Source organism: Zonotrichia leucophrys, chromosome 2 (assembly GCF_028769735.1).
Source record: "Zonotrichia leucophrys gambelii isolate GWCS_2022_RI chromosome 2, RI_Zleu_2.0, whole genome shotgun sequence".
NCBI lineage: Eukaryota > Metazoa > Chordata > Aves > Passeriformes > Passerellidae > Zonotrichia > Zonotrichia leucophrys.
The window spans coordinates 133,972,984-133,992,301 of NC_088171.1; the positions used below are offsets into that span (position 1 = coordinate 133,972,984).

The 19,318-nt window shown below is 38.2% G+C and overlaps 1 protein-coding gene across 1 annotated transcript; it reads left to right on the forward strand.

The window, feature by feature from the left end:
- The first annotated feature begins 1,169 nt into the window (after nucleotides 1-1,169).
- Nucleotides 1,170-18,520, forward strand: CALB1 (calbindin 1). Its single transcript, XM_064706535.1, has 11 exons — nucleotides 1,170-1,305; nucleotides 1,580-1,656; nucleotides 6,328-6,402; nucleotides 11,028-11,111; nucleotides 11,200-11,256; nucleotides 14,182-14,259; nucleotides 16,519-16,574; nucleotides 16,673-16,712; nucleotides 16,800-16,853; nucleotides 16,986-17,057; nucleotides 17,474-18,520. Exons 1-11 carry the CDS (start codon nucleotides 1,224-1,226, stop codon nucleotides 17,585-17,587), a joined length of 789 nt encoding a protein of 262 aa, XP_064562605.1. The 5' UTR covers nucleotides 1,170-1,223; the 3' UTR covers nucleotides 17,588-18,520.
- Nucleotides 18,521-19,318: the final 798 nt, after the last annotated feature.

A 19,318-nucleotide genomic window follows, 5' to 3' on the forward strand; every position in this document is an offset into this window, starting at 1 on the left:
GCTGTCTTCTGCATTATCCTGTTATTTTTTTATGCTCGTGCTATTTGTGAGTCTTAACATACTTTTGCCCTACCATTAGTCATGCCAATCACTTAACACATGGGCATTTCTGGGTTTCCCAGCTGTTTGCATCTCTCATCTTTACTGTAATACCTACTGCATTTGCCAGTGTCCTGTCAGCCAGTCATCTTGGCCACCAAACCATCGTAACTCAGCGTAGTATCTGAAGGATACTGCTAGAAGGAGAAAGGCAGTTTCAGTGCTTCAGAGTATCCAGGTAGCCCTAATGACTAAAATTAACCATCCCAAAAGGGACTCAGTATTACCAGCACAGCACCATGTTTCTCCACTGCAAAAGGAAGATTTTTATAGGCTGCTCTGTTCCCTTCCTCCAACTCACTGCTTATAAGAGAGCAAGGCTCCAGAGCCAATCTATGAAAAAGAAGCTCTTGCTCAGTCAGAGCAGACTGTGGTAGAGTCCCTCATGCCTCGGCACTGTTTCTAGGCTGTCTCTATATGGGTATCTCAAGACCCCATTACATCTCAGAAGGAGTATCAGGTAAAGGGTTGTGGCTCTTCAGAGATCATCTCTGTGCAAAGCTATCTGCAGCTCTGGACTGGGGATGGACCAGAGAAAATGGGCTCCTTGCAGCCCACATGGTGCCCCAAACGGTTGGTTTTGGTTTTTTTTTTCTTGTGCCGGGACATCCTGAGATGCTGCAAGCCACGCTCTAAAATTCAGGACCCTCTTCCACATGGAAACCCACGGCTAAACTGGGAGGCTGTGCTCGCCCTCCGTCCCCACGCCTCACGGGCATGCTCTCCTCAGCAAGGGATGCGCAGGAACTCCTGAGTGGGTCGTTCAGCGCTGCTCCCTGCGCTCGGGGCTGCTCGCCCGGCACCCACACACCCCTCCCAGGCCGCGGGTGTCGGCTCCCGAGGGCCGCGCCGCCGGGCCGGGCCGGCCCCGGCCGAGGTGCCGCCGTGGGGAGACCCCGGCCCCCCCGCGCAGGGCGGGGAGGGCGCGCCGGGGCCCGCGGAGAGGGAGGGCAGCGCCGGGGGGAGTGGCCCGGCCGGGACGGCCTCATAAATAGCCCTCGGCGGGGCGGCGGCGGGAGGAGCCGTCGGAGCCGCCGCTGTGGTTGCGCGCCGGCCGCGGTCGGAGGAGAGTCAGGACCGCGGACAGCGCCCCCCCCCCCCCCCCGCGCCGCCCCGCGCCCACCATGACGGCGGAGACCCACCTGCAGGGCGTGGAGATCTCGGCCGCCCAGTTCTTCGAGATCTGGCACCACTACGACTCCGACGGTGACTCCTTTCCCTCCGGGGCGGCGGGGGCGCGGGGGGCGCGGGGGGCGAGCCCGCGGGAGGCTGGGGGGACAGCGGCGCTGCCCGCCCCAGAGCGGCCCGGCCCCGCCGCCGCCGCAGCCCCGGAGCCATCGGGAGCGGGGCCGGTGCCGGGAGAGAGCAGGGGAGCCGCTCGGACCGGGAGGGAGCAGCCGGGTCGGAGACGGCGCTGGAGAACGGAGAGAGTTTGGAGGGAGCGGTGCGGCAGCCGTAACTCTTTCTGTTGTTCATTCAGGCAATGGGTTCATGGACGGGAAGGAGCTACAAAACTTCATCCAGGAGCTGCAGCAGGCACGGAAGAAGGCAGGCTTGGTAGGTTAATGTTTCGCCCCACTTTTCCGTCTTCTTCGGGAAAGAAGAGTTTTCTTGAGCAAACTCCAGTGCCCCGGTTCCTTGTGCTCTCGCTTGCCATCCCGCGGTTCACGCACCTGCCGCACCGGGCAGAGGGAAATAGCTTGGTTAGGATGAGCAGGTTGCAAATCCGATAAATCGTCTGCTTTGGAAAGGTGAAACCAGGGTCCGCCTCGCTGATGAGCCCTCCCGCTCGTACCTCGCGAGGCCACAAGCTGATACTTCTGACAGTGCCTAAAAAGAAAAGTCAGGAAATGTATGGATGCTGCCTTTTTGTCTTGGATGGGACCTTATCCCATGGCAATTAATCCGATCTGCTCCAGATATGTACTCATTAAAGCTAGCGGGGACAGGGGGAGAGACACACGCATATCAAAGAAAAAAAAAAAAAAAAGACGAGGAAAAACATAAAAAAGAGAAAAAAACCCATCACTTCAGGGTAGTTGGACTCTTAATTTCTCACCTAATGGGCAGCACGGGCTGAAATGCGTTTCTGCCCCTTGGTGGTCACTAAATAGATCTGCAGATGACTCCTAAACACTTATTGCTCTTCGCCAGGAGTACGAGTACCAAATCCTGGGTGTTTAAATGGCTCAGAGAGACAGCAAAGTTCTTGAAACTGTTGTCAAAACACATCTGTGTATGAGTTATTGAAAAATTTATTATTAATTTCTTCCAAACGATACCCATGCAGGGAGGGAAAGAAAGAAAGGAAGAAAGAAAGGAAGAAAGGAAGAAAGAAAGGAAGAAAGAAAGAAAGAAAGAAAGAAAGAAAGAAAGAAAGAAAGAAAGAAAGAAAGAAAGAAAGAAAGAAAGAAAGAAAGAAAGAAAGAAAGAAAGAAAGAAAGAAAGAAAGAAAGAAAGAAAGAAAGAAAGAAAGAAAGAAAGAAAGAAAGAAAGAAAGAAAGAAAGAAAGAAAGAAAGAAAGAAAGAAAGAAAGAAATTAAAGATTCTGTGTAAAAATGCAGCCACTTTTAGCATCAAAGCCCAATATATAACTTAACAGAATCAGTCTAAGTGAATCTATGCTAAAAGAATTCTGAAGAAACAGAAAAAGAAATAATTTAAGTGGATGATGTGTGCATGGAGAAAATAGATGAATACTTTCTAATAAGAATGCCTCCAAATTGAGAAATAGCTTTTCAATAATTAACTTTGCTTTGAAAGTTCCTATATATTTCAGACCTAAATGCAGAAAAAAAAATTAATATGGACCTATGAACCTTAATTGCTTTATGGAAAATTGTATCATATAAATTCTATGAGTACAAACTTTACACATATGAAAATCTGTCTCTCAGCAATGCCTCTAATGTTACTGCAGTCTAGGTAGCAGTTAATTCTGACAAGAGATGTTGGTGTAGGCTCTCATTTTCTTGAGTGTAAGTTCAACTCAAAATTTAAAATAAAGTAAAGCAAAATTGAAGTTTAAAAAATTCACAAGAAAACACAAAATTGGAAAATCAGTGAGGGTATTTTAGAAGGAAAAGGTCTATTTTTTTCCCACAGAAAAGATTAAACAACTTTGATACATTTCAAGTACTGCAACAGAACAAATCTCTCTTCTATGCTAAAGTGCAGGAAACTTAAGTTTGCTCAGTAGAAAGAAGATATTGAAGCCTTTTTATATTTAGTATGAATGGCATTGTTGGTAGAAATGCTAATATATTATTGAGTAGTTAAAATTGCTTAGAGGTTCAAGGTAAAAATTATTTATAATTTTAAGTCAGGATCTTTTGTCTCTCGAAGCAAGTGTGGATCTCTTAAAAACATAGCCTACTCAAAGCAACACAGAAACCCTTGCAGGATTATTCTTATCTGCTACAAATGTTATAATTTATGTGGGTTTTTTTAAATAACTCCTGATAGTATCTGACACTGTATTTTAAAAATGCTCAGATGTTTAAGTTTTTCTGTCCCATTTCTCTGATTCAAACCTAGCTTTGGAGTGTTCTGCTGGAAAGAGCAATTTGCAGTAGCAAAACCAAATTCAGCACCTGCTCTGTGGGCTCTGGTGTACAGCTATATGTCATCTTAGGTTTCAAATCTAACCTGGTTCTTGCACTTCAAGGCTCATTTGCTAAACAAGCATCTCATTAGTTCATTTCTTGTCTCATGGGATACTAATTCAGTATCTTTGAATATCTATTATTTTGCCAGGAGGGACACATTGAGAAACTAGTGTAGGTTATATGTCATTTCCTTGTCTGTCCTTCTTTTAACACCCCAAAGCTTCTTTGTCATCATTAACTTCTGCATTTCAGGTCGCTCTTCTGCTCACTATTTTTGAAATATTCAATTATGCATTCTTCATAGTTGGATTTTACATCAGTCATGCCACATGCATTAAAGAATCACATTGATGCTGTCATTGAATAGGATGGTTTAATATTTCCCAATATTCTTCCCAACTGCAGAACTGTTCTAATTATGTTCTGATGCTAATCCTTGCATTAATCCACTCAGTAAGCCTGTACTTTCACAGCTGCTTTTTTCTCAGACAGAGAGGTGGCATGCAGCTTGATTCAGGCTAGCCCCCCTGGAAAGGGGAATGTCTACTCAGAAGGTTTAGTGCTTGGGCTTAGGAAACATTAGACCTTTTTGTTTCATGTGTTATGGTAGATACTGAATTGATCTGGTATAACTTCAGCCATGTTAAATGAACTATTTTTTAAAGACAAAAGCCACAAAAGTGTTTCAACATAGTTTCTGTTTATTGTGACACACTTATTTATGCAATACATTCTCTATTTGGGAGTGCCAATTGCCAAAAGGAACCCTGGGGTATAAGCGACCAGCGCAGAGGTCGATAAAGTGCCAATACGTGGGTCTGAGCTATTCCACATCTGTTTTTAACTTTCCCTGCCTGTATAGATAATGACAATATTTCTGCACAGAAGTATGTTATTTATGAGTACAATTATGTCAGAAGTGCCAATTATCCTTACATTGTCAAATTGTATCAGAAAAAGCTAATTTTTTTCACTTCTTGGAGAAGTATCTTTTCTGAGGTGTCTGATTAAGGCATGAAGGGCTGGTTTCTTTATCTCAAAAATTGAGCACTGAATCTGTATCAGGTTTAGGACTAGACTTGGTTAAGTTTAGGCAATTTTTTTGACCAAAAATATTTATTTGAATAACATAACTCAATAACTTTTCAAGCAGCTCATAAGCAAATTAAGTGAACACCAAAAAACTCACCATAATTTCTGAATAATGAACTAGAGGATAAGTTTCCTGGTTTGTTTAACCTGTAATCAACTGTGCCTCTTTCAATGGCTGGACATTGTCCAGCACTGCAGAGCTGCTATTAGAAAGATTAGTAAAATATTTAACCAGGACTAATTAAAATCCAAGTGTCTAATTCTCCATTCAATCTGCTAAGCAAACTCGTCCCCACTATGGGATCATTAGATGAAAGGTGACTTTGAAGTCCATTGTATTAATAACCACATCTCTAATTAAAGGCAGGGCAAATTACTAACTTGCTATGGATGACTTTGACAGAAATAGGATACTAGGCCGTGGCTGTTTCAGCCACAAGGAACTGACATTTTAGTTAGCTGTGGCAGGTGAAATTTGGGACAAGCTACAATGGACTTTGTACAGCTGAGAGTCCCTGTGTCTCCAGTGGGAAAATCACTTAGGTCCTATACAATCAGATCTATTATAACAACTAAACCTTTAATTTCCTGACATAACTTCATCTATAACTGTAGAATTGTCCATTGTTTCAGTATAACTGCAACGCTATTCTTGCTGAATGGTTTCTCTACGTCCGACCTCTAAGAAATACAATTAAAATTAAAAGTTTAATCAGTACTGAAGGTTGATGACATCTCATATCAAAGAAAGGCAGGTCAAGATGAAGTGTGAAATCAAATATTTAGATGTTTACCCCAAGGCTGGCACTTTTTGCTGTATCCCAGAATGAGAATAGTCTTTAGAAGACAAATGTATAGCAGGGACCATAATTTATATGGACAACAATGATGGTTTATTCTGTCAAATTAAAGGTACTGCTTAAGGTTTTCTCCTGACTAAATCTCCCTTTCTACATTTAAGCAGTGACATTTTGACTCTGTTTCCATGATAACCAAATACTAAACAGTGAAAAATATGATATTGTGATGAGATTTTAAGACTAAAATAGCCTCCATTGTTCAGGAAAAATCCACTCAAAGATGTGGAAAGACTATTTTGGTGTTCAGATGTATTATACTGAAATTTTTTCCTTATTTTGAAAGATTCTGCACTGCCTTCAAGTTACTAATTTAAAAATGAAAACTGAGAAAATGGAGTAATAATTGCCTATGAACTTCACTGTCACCCTCTCAAACAAAGGAACTGTTAGACACATCTTCCAACACATCTGTCTTTATAATTTTTTCATTCTGTAAACGAAAATAGCATTCTAAGCATTTAGATGTGAATCATTCACACCGGCTATAATAGAATTCCCTAGGAAGTAAAATGAAAAAAAAAATTCATTTAAACTTGATGAGTGTAGCTGCAATGTGTGAGTACTTCATTAAATGTGGTATGTTATTTGGCAAATAATAGATTATTCAAGTATGTTTACATATGTTTATTGTATTTTAAAGTAATGATTCTATCATTGTAACTTTGTAGGATTTAACTCCTGAAATGAAAGCCTTTGTGGACCAATACGGGAAATCTACTGATGGAAAAATAGGTATAGTTGAGGTAAGACAGTTACAAAGTAACTTTACTTGAAGAAAATACATTTAGCACAGAACAATGTGAATATAATATGCCAATACTTTGGATTTTTAGATACACAGAATATTTCTTCCTTGCCCTTAAGATCTTTTTCTTTTCTTTTCACTAATGAAACTTTTTCATTAACAAGTAATATATTCCTTACCACATTCCAGAAATTTCACCACAAGTATTTAACTTTTCTCTCTTCATTCAATACAAATAAGCAGCAACAGCAATTTAAGTTTTCTACAAATCAGAATAAAGTTCTATTTCAGAAATTTAAATAAAAAGGTAATTTGATGAGAAATAATGTGATGTAGTGCTACCTGTGATTTTGAACTCCTGCTCTGTCACCATTCCTAATAGTGATTATAATGTCTGATTGAAGTTAATTGGGCAGTCACTGTATGTAGTCTATTCTAAAAAACCCCAAATATGTGACCTAAGTAAGTCAGCAGGTTAATTATGACTAAGAATGAATTTCTTAGGATTTCCTCTCCTGAACTTTAACAGAACTGCAGGCAGAAATTCTCACATTCCTTGCTCCCATTTTCTGAAGAGGCTGAAGATAACCAGCTTCTCCTCGTACAGCTGCTCAACAATTGTATAACTGAGACAACTTGATAGGAAGAAGGGAACCATTGTGTTTTCTCTGAATTTGACTCTTCAGCACTGCAATTCAAAAAGGAGAGTCTGCTGGGTTATAGGGTTACAGTTTGAAAAGTCACTTCTCTGAGCTTAAATCAACGACTCATTTATGTCACTCTGAGTGCAGTGAGACTGCGGTTTTATTATTAAATGATACTGTATTTTTTTCCTGATAATAAGAAATCTGACCTAGAGAGCTAATTAAAAAACAGCTGGAAAAAAGCCAGGCCTGCAAAATTTCTACAGTGACCAGCTTTGGGTCAGTATCTAATTTTAAAACTGAGGACTGATAGAATCTGTAGAAGTCAATAGAAAGTATAGAAAGTACAATAGATTGTTTCATACCTTTTCTCCTTTGTCATATGTCTGAATTTTATATACTTCCTTAAAGACATATGTAATTATGACTAAACTACCACAGAAATATGAACAATTTGTTTCACTTGCAGCCAAAATTGATTTTTAAAAGTGCAGTTTTTAACAATACTTAGCATTGATCAAATAGCTTTGCATCTAGAAGGAAGTAGAGTTTATTTGGTATAACAACTCTTTTTCTTTTGGACTAACAAATGCTAATCTATTTGTTATTGAAGAATTTTATTTAAATTAGTCTTTTTGAATATCTGTGGAGCCAGCACTGATGCAACAAGAATGTGTGAACAGTGCCTGAAAAAGACTGTGCTTCTTCACTTAGGAAAGATAACTGGAAGTTTTACCTTTCAAATTCTATTTCTGATACTGAGATTGACTTAATGAGGGAAGACAAGCAAATCCAATAGGGTCTGATATGGCTCACCACCCCCAGTGAAGGGCCAAGCATGCTCAGCATTCACGGAAGCAACTGAGTAGTGATAGTATGGAGTTCAGTGCTGAAGGGACTTTCTCCCTTAATATAGCAGTTTCCAAACCCAATAGCTGTATTTTGTTTCCCTTACATCAGCATGAAGCTTGATTTGGAAACTGCTGATGGAACTCATGAAATGTGTGGTACGTGCCGAGCAGTATGATATTAAATTTGGTACTTGGACTTGACTCTCCTTCTTTATATTAAAAAAATTATCCCGTAATTCCAGATTGTTCCCATTTACATAGTACATCAAATAGTTTTTTCTGAAAGCTGTGTGGACACTGTTCAAGAAAACTTACGTAAAGCCATTCAGACTCCCAGCCCTCAAAATGGACACCCAGCATTTGACTAAGAATGTGCCAGCCAATAATGAGCTTTCAGGAAAGGTCTGTTGACTGAGATAAAGAGGAAGCCTGGGTGGCTTCATAGAGAAAAAAGTGGATTTTCAGCTCAGATCAAGCGTTGATTCTGTCTTTGCAAGCACACTGCAGTTAGTTTGCTGGCTATTATCCAGTGTCCTCCAGCTAAAGGCAGAGCCTGACCTGCCCACTTTCTTTCCATTGTGTAAGAGACCTTTAATTCACCTTTTGTACTCATTGAGACCAATGCTTTTACTAAAATGTGGCTGTGAAACCCAAGGTTTCAAAACTCAGAGCGGCAGCAATTTCACATTCAAATTATTTGAAGATTACTGCTGCCAAAAAATCGACTACTTATTAGCCTAAAATATTCTTTGTACTCCCATGCTCTATTATGGGATTTTAAAAAGCAAATTCACTCTATCATGCAAAAGGCACTTTAAATAACATTAAATATCAACGGAATTTACTCAGAGAACAATGTCTAGAAAATAGTTCTCATATTGGTTTAGGTACTGAGAGGTTTTTTTCCGCTACGTAGCCTATAAAGACACACGTCAGCCTGCAGCTGACCAGAGAGGAGTCAAACCAGTCTCGGGTTTTGTAGTAGTTCTCTATTACTTGTGATCCAGAGATAACCAACCTTCTCCATAAAAGCAGCAAAGCTCAAGGCTCACTAAACTATTTTTGCTGCCATACACAGACTTGCAGTGGTCTGCAATCTTGCTCAAAGATGCTCACAAAATCCCCCTATGCTTGTCCCCACAAAAAAGTCATCACTTAAAATAGCACCAGGTTTTCATCTTTCTTCTTGGTAGTGGTATAAAACTGGGACTGGGAAGTTGAACCAGTTTCCACACAATCTACTCACCCCTTTAATACTGCAGAATTTTCCACAAAAAGCAATTTAATGTTTTCCCCTGAGACTTACAAAGGGTGAGAGGTATAGCTTAAAATAAGGTAATTTTCTTTCAGAGGTAATATATTCTGTGCCTCAATTACAGTTTCATACTGCTAATAAGTTGTTAATGATCCTTTGGACAGTTACTATTTTATAGTGCCCTTGCAAAATTCACAGGGGTTAGCTATGTCATTGAACGACATCTTATTTATATTTTCCACACAAGCAAATCCTTTTCTGTTGTTATAATCAGTCACTTTACCCAAACTATCTTTTTTATTCTGAATAGTTCTTTCATTCAACATTTGCTGTTAAATAGGAGCATACTCGAAAAATCCAAGCTTTTCTGTCATTGGAGAAATAAAGACATTTTTTCATAAATCAGGACTGAGTTAGACACATTTAGCTATTGCGTACACGTAAATATATACTCACCCAATACATGTAAATTCTATTTATGATGGAGTAGGTTTTGAAAGCTGCTGACAAAAACGCATTTCTTGGGTTGATTTTGATTTCATGTTCAGCCACTTAGCAAAAGCACTCAGGAGGTTCTGATGGGCCTGACAGGCTGTCATCAGCTGCGCCATTTCGGTAAGGAGAGTGCTCTGATGTGTCTTTTCAGCTGTACCAAAAATGGAAGAATTTAACTGATTCCTGCACATATGACTGTAGAGAAACAAGAGATATGTCTCCATAACTTTGTTGTGTCTGTGAGGTGAGAGCTGAAGTCACTTATAGCTCTGCTGGTTCCCAATAAAAAAGCCTCAGCAATTAGGCAATAGCACTGAAACAGGCAGAGCAAAAGATTTGAGGGCGTGAAACGAAGGCAGAAAAACAAAAATTTGAATCAAAATTTTAAGATGGGACTCCAGAAAGTCTGCAGATGTCATTTTACATAAAAGAATGCAGCTAAGAAATCTGTCTTCCTCCATTTTCTCCATAGTAAGCACAGCTGGTCTATTCTTCGAATAAAAAGTTTTTTTTTAATCAAAACATATTTCATACATTTTGAGAACAGAAAAAAAAAATTGGGCTTTTGTTAAAAACAAATCATGAATTTACATTAAATTATACAGCATACTTTCCATCTTCTACATTTGTCACTTGCCAAAATTGAGTTATAGTAAATGAACATTTTCAATAATCAGTACAATAATGTCTGATTTTAAAAAAGCCTTTTGTAGAGAAGAGGCATTGGAAGAACCATCCCCGGTTTTGCAGGGCTAAAAGGCCTCTTGATTTCTTTCTTTTATTTATAGCTCTTTTTTAACATGTCTCTGTGACTGACAAATGAGGACTGCCATCCCTTACCCTCCCTATTTTCCAGGGTTTTTTCTCCTGGCTTTTCCTTATATTTAACCATTTACATTACACATGTTCTTCATGTGAGCGTTCCTTTCTTTCTTGCTCTTCCTTGGTATCTGAGTAGTCTATATTTCTGTTTTCTAATTCATGGTCCTTCACATTTACCCTCTGTGAATCCTTGTGTTATGCTTTCCCTTCATGCTGATTCAATGGATTTTAATACAGATTCTAATTCTGCAGGGATGAATTTTTTTCCCCTTTCCCCAGCTACCATTTTGGTAAAGTGCTACCTCACTCCCTCCTCTCAGACCTGAAGTTGTTTGACCTTGATGGCTGCGACAAAGCTGCAGGCCAGAGCCTTTCAGAGGCACCTTCCAAACACTGCAGCTAGCAACATGAAGCTTCCAAGTGGGCCACGATACAGCAGCAGCAGCAGTATGAGCACAAGGAATTCCCTACAATTTAAAAAATATTCATACTCTATTACAGGCTCAGCTGGCCTGATGAAAAGCCAAAATTTAATCTTTCCTAAATTCTCTTACAGCTTGCTCAGGTATTGCCAACGGAAGAGAATTTCCTGTTGTTCTTCAGATGCCAGCAGCTAAAGTCAAGTGAAGATTTCATGCAGGTACAGTATGAAAAGTTGTCTATTACAAAACCATCAAAGACCTGCTTGCCATAAACATATCATTAAAGCATTCCCATTCTGATTGCAGACATGGAGGAAATATGACAGCGACCACAGTGGCTTCATTGATTCTGAGGAACTTAAGGTAAACCTGTAACATCTATGAGCATGCACAACATGAGAACAGGTGTTGGATTACAGCCTGTGTTGCTATCTCTTTCTTCAGATACCCACCTGTGCATGTTTTTGCATTTCAAACATGACAAAAAATGCAATACAATTAGCTGATGTCTTTATTGCCAGTAAATTATTTAAAGTGAAACTCTAATCTGATCCATGTTTTTTAAGCCATGTTTTAATTCAGATCAGTGTTAGTATCAAATGACTTAGGGTACCAGGTAGCTTAGAAATAAGAAAGATTAAGAAAGCAAGATGAGTCTCTGACATCCATATTGGTTATCTTTTTTGGCCTCTTAGGGAAAAGAACTGCTTTGTTTTGTTTTTTCTTAAGAGCATCACTACTGTTAATCACTATGCTGCTGGACAGTTGATGCTGTCTCAAGTACTACATAACCCTGCAATTTCCTAACTCTAATACTGCTAGGCTAACACAAATGGTATTGTGCTGCCTCTGCTTGGTTTAATATGCACAAATAAGAGCAGAATCAAGGTTACTCCCTTAGCCATCTCGGCCTTGCACAGTTAAGAAATCTTGAAACGAGTATTTTCATTTCCCTAGTCATACAACCAACACCAATTTGTCAATGCTGAGTTAGAGTCACAGAATCCCAGGGTGGTTGTTAGGAACCTCAGGAGGTCATCTGGTCCAAGCCCTCTGCTCAGGCAATACGACCCAGAGCCAGTTGCCCAGGACCTTGTTCAGATGGCCCTCACATGTCACCAAGAATGAAGACTCTGCAGCCTCCATGGGCAACCTGTGCCAGTGCTGTGGCATCCTTGCAGTGAAAATATATTTCCTGATGCTCAGAAGGAACATTTTGTGTTTCAATTTTTGACCATTGCCTCTGGTCCTGTCAGTAGCCTAGCTCCATCCTCTCTGCACCCTCTCTTGATGTTTTTATATACTTTGATGATGTTCACCTGAAGCTCCTCTTCTCCAAGCTTAAGCGTCCCAATTCCCTCTGCTTTTCTTCATAGCAGAGATGCTCATATCCAGCAGCTTTCTGAGTAGAAAGGTGACATCTTCCACAGTTCAACTGCATTTGATTCATTATTGTAGCTTTACATTCAAAGGAATCAAAGCCATTCACATCAAGAGAACTATCTGTGTTTATCCATCTAGTCCAGTTTGGACTATTTTGTTCATATGTGGCATAAAGAAGAATGATGTAAGTTTTAAATAAAGCACCAGGAGATCAAACTGTTCAAAATCTTTACTGCTCTTCTGCTCAGAAAAGAAATCCATCACAGAAAATTCACATCTTTTTTCCTTTTCCCTTTCTCTTTTGAGTTTGATATCTGTGTGACATTTGCTGAGGATCTAAGCTTAGGGTAATGCTCAGGCAGACAAGCCCATTCTTCTGCTGACTGGTTGCACCAGACCAGTTTTTAAAGTTGCAGGATCAGGAAAAGGTAGCACTTGAGAACTCCAGCTGTTAGATGATGCCTGCTGACTGCTATATTTTAAAATAGATTTTAAAAGGCAGGGTTGATTGAGGGCCAGCTGAAGAATGAAGACATTTTAACTGAATCTCTAATGTTCATCTCTCTTGTATTGGGAGGTTTCATTTGCCTCAGAGAAAGAGGTCATTTTAACACTGAAAATAAGACATAAATGTCCAGTTTTAATTTTAGATCAGTATTTCTTGGCAAGCCTAAACATTTTAAAGTATTTGCTATGGGAGGGGTACACCCACTTACAACTTTGTAAGTGAAATTTAAGCTGAAAATCAAGAAAACTTTCTAACAATAGTAATGGCAGTAGAATATGTTGTGTAAGGGGGAGGCAGACTCTTCATCACTGCCTGTATTTAGGAAAGGTTTGGCAATAGCTCAGATCAGAGACTAATTCAGGAAGTTTAGATAGATAGAATCCTTTCTTGAGACACGGACTGAATAGCCTTTTAATTTCCCTTCCAGTTCTATTTTCCATCGAAGCACACAAAATTAAATATTAGACATGTTTCTGTAACATCCATTCACAACATTTCAGTCGTGTTCTTCATTATACAAGCTACCAGGAAGGGTCTCCAGCCTGGAGGGGGCCAGGCTGTACGAACTATAGGGAGTGTTAGTCATACCACTATTGACATGGTTGCATTCAGGTCCAGGAATACAAGTATGTTTTCTTATAAGCTCTCCCATTTTCTGTCTTGAAATGTGGCCAAAAATTCTACAAGGATAATGACACTCCAGCTGATGACAGGAATTAGGTCCTTCATCAGGTCTTGTAATGCCCTTGCTTTACAATTTGGTATCTTCCTTGTTTTGAATGTCACAGATCTAGTACAGAAATTTAAAACATGGGGGGGAAACCATCTTATTTTTTAAAGTAAAAATGGATCATGTTTCAAGTCATGTGACATCAAATTCTCATTCAAAAATGCAATGAATTTGGCTGCACACATTTAAAATACAAAGTAGGAAGAAGCAATGTTCGCTTCTAGCATCAGGTAATGCCATAGGCAAGGACAAAACTCAATTAATCATTGATCCTTTCTGTAAAATTGTTCAGATGCTACAAGAAGGGATTAGGCGTACAAGTTTCAAGGAGACCCAAGGTTAATTAGTTTACTGATAATGCATATTTAGAAGCAGTATACTTAAAAGCCAAACTTTTTTCCAAGTTCACAATACAACAAATGGCATACAATGCAGGAAGTTTTATTAGTTACTTTTTCCAAATAAAATGCAATATACTTGAACTTACTAAAAGAAGCATATACTCTTAGCTGTTAATAAATATTTTTTCCTACTTATTTGGCACTGCAGTCGTAAATACTAAAGTGGAGGTAAAATAGCATTTCCCATTACTTTAATCTGAAGTTTGCAAGTCAAACGTTTTACACTGTAGATAAAAATTCACCTATTACTCTATTTATTTTAACAGAGCTTCTTGAAAGATTTATTACAGAAAGCAAATAAGCAGATTGAAGACTCAAAGCTAACGGAATACACAGAAATAATGGTAAGTTTATTTAAAGGCATAATGGGTTAACGGGAAGTTATTCAGTAACTTCCCATAATGGGTTAATGGGCAGTACTGCTCAAAAAGAGAAGTCCAGAAATTTTTAACCTTCTTGGCATTTATATAGTATCATGCCAAGCCATTGTATTTTCCCTGGTTTGCTCCTGTGTGCTGCTAGCTGTAAAACCAAAGTCTTCACATTTCATAGGAGCAAAATTGTTGTTGTCATAATTATATTGTTTAGATCAAATTAATTTGGTGTTACTTTCTATATTTGGCCTTCTTTTGATGCTGCATCTGTCTTGTGTCTTGAAAGATATCACTGCACGGTGGCTTCCTTAGATTTACAAATACCTCACACTTTCTTTCTCCCCTTGCTTCAAGGAAGATAATTGATATTTTAGATAAACAGCAAAACTGTTGCTTCCTTGGTCATCCCATCCTTTGAACAATCCATTCATCCCATTGCTATGGCACTCCATGTTAAGGACTACTACTGGCTTCTTCATGGCCTTTTCAAGGAAAAAAGACAGAATTCTGGTCTTCAGGAAATGTATAAATCCACATTTTTTGTTTTCATCCTAAAATACTTGTAACAATCAAAAATGGGCTAGGCAGATGCACTAGGCCTCAAACAGACTTAAGATTGGCTGAAAAAAACCTTGTGTTTCTCCTGGGAAAAGTCTGCTGGTTCATTGTACCAGTATAAACCATTTACATAGAATTCTCACTGTTCCTTCACTGCTGAAGATAACGTTTTCATTCAGGGAGCTTTTTGACCTCCATCCTAAAGTGTGCTATAAGTTCTGGCCTCTGCAGAGACACACATTGACAAAGAATTTAGTTAAAAGAGAAAAAAAAAAAAGCTCAGCTCTCCAATTGTCTCTGCAGAAAAGAGAGGGATAATAAAAAACCACACCATCCTGAGGAGCTGCTGGCAGGAACAGCCAGCCACTAACTCATCAAAATACAAAATAAGTTCACTTCACAGCTGCCTCTGCTTACCTCCCTCAAATGCAAATCTGTTTTCCTGGGAAATGCACACAAGCAGATGCTTTTATACAAAGGAAGGAAGTGTTAAAAGGAACCATGGTGTTGTGTAGAAATAAATGTTCTTAGAATTGGTCACTTTTTTCTGGTATCCTTTATCATTTATTGTGTATTAACAAAATGAATTAGGCCTTTTTTCATTGCATTACATTAGCTCCCTCTTTAAAAGGATATATGTTTATGTATATTCGTTGGTACAGGATGTTGCTATTCCTCTTACCTATAAATGACATCTCAAATTACTGGGATTGAAGGTGAGGGGATGCAGTGTGGGTGGTGGTACTTCCAATACAATGCTTTCTAGTCTGCTGCTTTTGTGACTCTTTTATTGCACAGCAAGTGCAACATAATGTTCAAAAGTAGAAAAATGGAACTATACAGACATAAATACTGTAAAAGTCCTATGCAGGAACAATATCTTCATCTACTTCTAACAGCTATAATAAGCTGTTTGTACCTTTCAAGTGGCAGGAACTCATTCTTTCAAGGCCTCAAAGGAAAACACTTTAATAGTAGAGCTATTAAAATTATTAGAAATAATAATAACAACTTATTTTGTGAAATTATATTAACATAGTCATTACTATAATTTAATTATGCTTATTTGGAGAGATTTATTTTCCTATTTTCATACCATCAAGAAAATAGGATCATCTGCAACATCTGTTCACTTTTTTTTTTAATATTTCACAGGAAAAAAATACTGTCTTTACTTAAATAGTTAGACCTATTCAATTGAATGAAATGTCGATTGTTTTCTTTCTTGGGAATTTATTGTCTTGGATTCTATTGCACTTAACCCAACAGTTTTACATATTTATGAATAGAGAATAATGATTCTATTACCCAATCATGACATTAAGTCAAAAGTAAAATGTTACCACATTAACACTCCTCTCATCTATAAATAATAACATGGACATTTCTCATACAGGAAATGCATTCAGCAGTGTGGGCAGGCTAAGACCTACCTTACTGCAGGTTAATCAGAATTGCTCAGCAGCTTTCTTATCAAGATTTTGCAGTAGAATTAATTACTGTAAATTACTTAGTCAGTACTTAAAATAAATGCATTACATTTATATACAAATGTGACCTGGGGACATCATTTCAGAACAAAGTTAATTGGATTTAAGCTTTCCAAATAAGTGTTTTCTTCATTAGGTTGATTAATTTTGATTGATATATTAAATATATATATTCTTTCAGCTCAGGATGTTTGATGCAAACAATGATGGAAAGTTGGAGCTTACTGAACTGGCCAGGTATGTCTTCTGTTTCTTTTCACAACAAATATCATATACCAAGTGCTGTAATGGGAACAATTAAATATTTTGACCTTTGTTTTTTTTTCTCTCCGAAGACTGCTCCCTGTACAGGAAAATTTTCTTATTAAATTTCAGGTATGAATATTCACATTCCTCAGGTAATCTGTTACCATCACACATAACTGGTGTCATTAATGGGTTTGTTTTTCTTTTGGCATTTAGGGTGTCAAAATGTGTGCAAAAGAATTCAATAATGCCTTTGAGATGTATGATCAAGTAAGTCTTTAAAAAATGTTTTTATTAATGGTGTAGTTTATTGGCACTTATTTTCTGAATTTGTGAAGAACTAGCCATAACCTCTGGAATTAAAAATAAATGTTTAAACTTATCTCTAATGGTATTTTTCAGGATGGCAATGGCTATATAGATGAAAATGAACTTGATGCCCTACTGAAGGATCTCTGTGAAAAGAACAAAAAGGTAATCCTAGAGGGCTTCTTTCCCCTTAGAGATTAGATTTATTTTGGATTTTAAGGATGCTTTAATCCACCCTAATAAGATAAATATAGAGCTTCTAAGTCATAATTCCTGAAGTCAAAGTACAACTAAAAGTTGTGGTCGAAATAATAGCAGTGTAAATTCTGAACTAGGGGAGTTGTGATTACACAGTTACACTGTCAAGAGCTTGCTTGCTTCTGAGACACCAGCTAGCAGCAAGCTAACATATGGCTATCATATAATGGACAACATACAAATATAGAAAAAACATTTTAGTGTGTTACTGCTGGACAGGCTGAGAATACCTGGGATTTTTTCTCATTTCCTGCCATTGGAAGTAAACTTGTTCATGCTGATAACTAAACAGGATTATAAAGCATTATCTGTTCTTTAAATAGGAACTAGACATTACCAACCTTGCAACATACAAGAAAAGCATCATGGCCTTGTCTGATGGAGGAAAGCTTTACCGAGCAGAACTGGCTCTTATTCTCTGTGCTGAGGAAAACTAGAGCTCTTCTATCATGTCCACTTAACTAGTGATGTACTCTACACAATAACTGTGCACTATAAGGGAGTAGGCTGTATTTTTAAACTGCATATAGAAAATTAGCCAGGATGTGTGGCACATTCCTTTCAGTTTGTTTCTATACTGTTTGTAATGTACAGTTTTTGTAACAATAAGATTGATAAAGAGAATGTCAGTGTTTGGGCCACTCTGTATATTCAAAAAGAAACTAAATATGTCAGGGTTGGTTTTGGTTGGGGTTTTGCTTTCATTAACACAGCTGGAGAAAAATTAAACCTGCTGACATTGTTGTGGTCATCATATCCTTTGACACTTGCAACATTTCTGGTTAAACTACATGACAAAAAGATCAAAACATAAACACATATCTTTCCCAAAACAAATAAATGTGCAGTTTTTAAATATGAAAATGAATTCAGATTAAATATGATCTAGGTCTGAAATAGGAAAGAGACATTGGCATGTCTGATTTCAAAAATTTAATAAGGCACTAAGAAATATTTTGAGTGTTAAACCTCCCACTTACAGGTCTGTACTCTGCAGTCTTACAATTACTCTTCTCATTGCAAATTCATAGCATATAGACAAAGCATTTATCTGGAATAGATCTCCATGCAGTAGTTGATAAAAATATAGTGTTCTCAATCTAGCTGTTTTACTGAATTTAAACATAGGCACTTCAGAAATAAATGCCTTTTATCTGTCTTGAAATCCTGGCTAAATGACAGGTAGTATAGTTAATACACAGATTAACATATGATATAGTAAGTGTACCTTTCATGACTATTGCTGTGTCAGAGAATATGACAATCCATTTTCTAAACTATTTTCACATTTTGCAGGTTATAATTATTCTAGTAAATTGCTGTTTTTACATCATATTCTGTGTAATCTATAATTAAATTTAATATCCTAAGATTATTGGTGTCTAGTTTGTGTATCTCCTGGATTCTTGTATCTGTACCATGTAAAGGACAAACTGACTATTTTAAAAAATGTGCCTCCTTGGATCTTACACTGAATTAGTAGTCTATCTCACTAGCATTAAAATTTGACATTAAATGAAGAAAAAAATAATACAGATTTTATAACAATTTAGTAATTTAGTTTACATGGTGGGCTCTGCTTTTTATTATATTAGAGATGTATTTTTTAAATGGGAACTATACTATGAAGCAGCCCTATCTTCTTGCATCCTTGGGGTTTTTTTTTGGGCCTGGCTCCCTTTTTACTTTACACCAATTTTATGCCAGACAACTTCATGAATGTCCAGGCCACTGCTCCCAGTAAGTACTGGAGAAGGAAGGAAACTGGGCTGTCTCTTAATGCCAATAAACCTAAGCTGCCTCCACGTACAACTGTTTTGGAAGCAATTCCAGGTTAGCAGATTAGCTATACACAACTTCTCAGATGCATTTCTGTGTCTTATTTAACATATGGAAGCAAATGCATTTTATTTGAAATGTGTCTCAAACAATGAGGCTCAATCCTTCAAGATTACAGTCAATGAACTCCCACTGAAATGAATCCTTGAATTCCTCAGGTGAACTCAAGCAACTAAAAACCATTTCAGGAATGGCCTAATGGCTTTGGGCTCTCTCCAGCCTGAGCCTCAGAAAGTTAAGGGGTAGGTGGCACTGAATGGGGTCTTGCTGGGAATAAAAACCACACAAAAAACTAAAATAAGGTTAAGCCAGTTCATTCTTACTGTTTT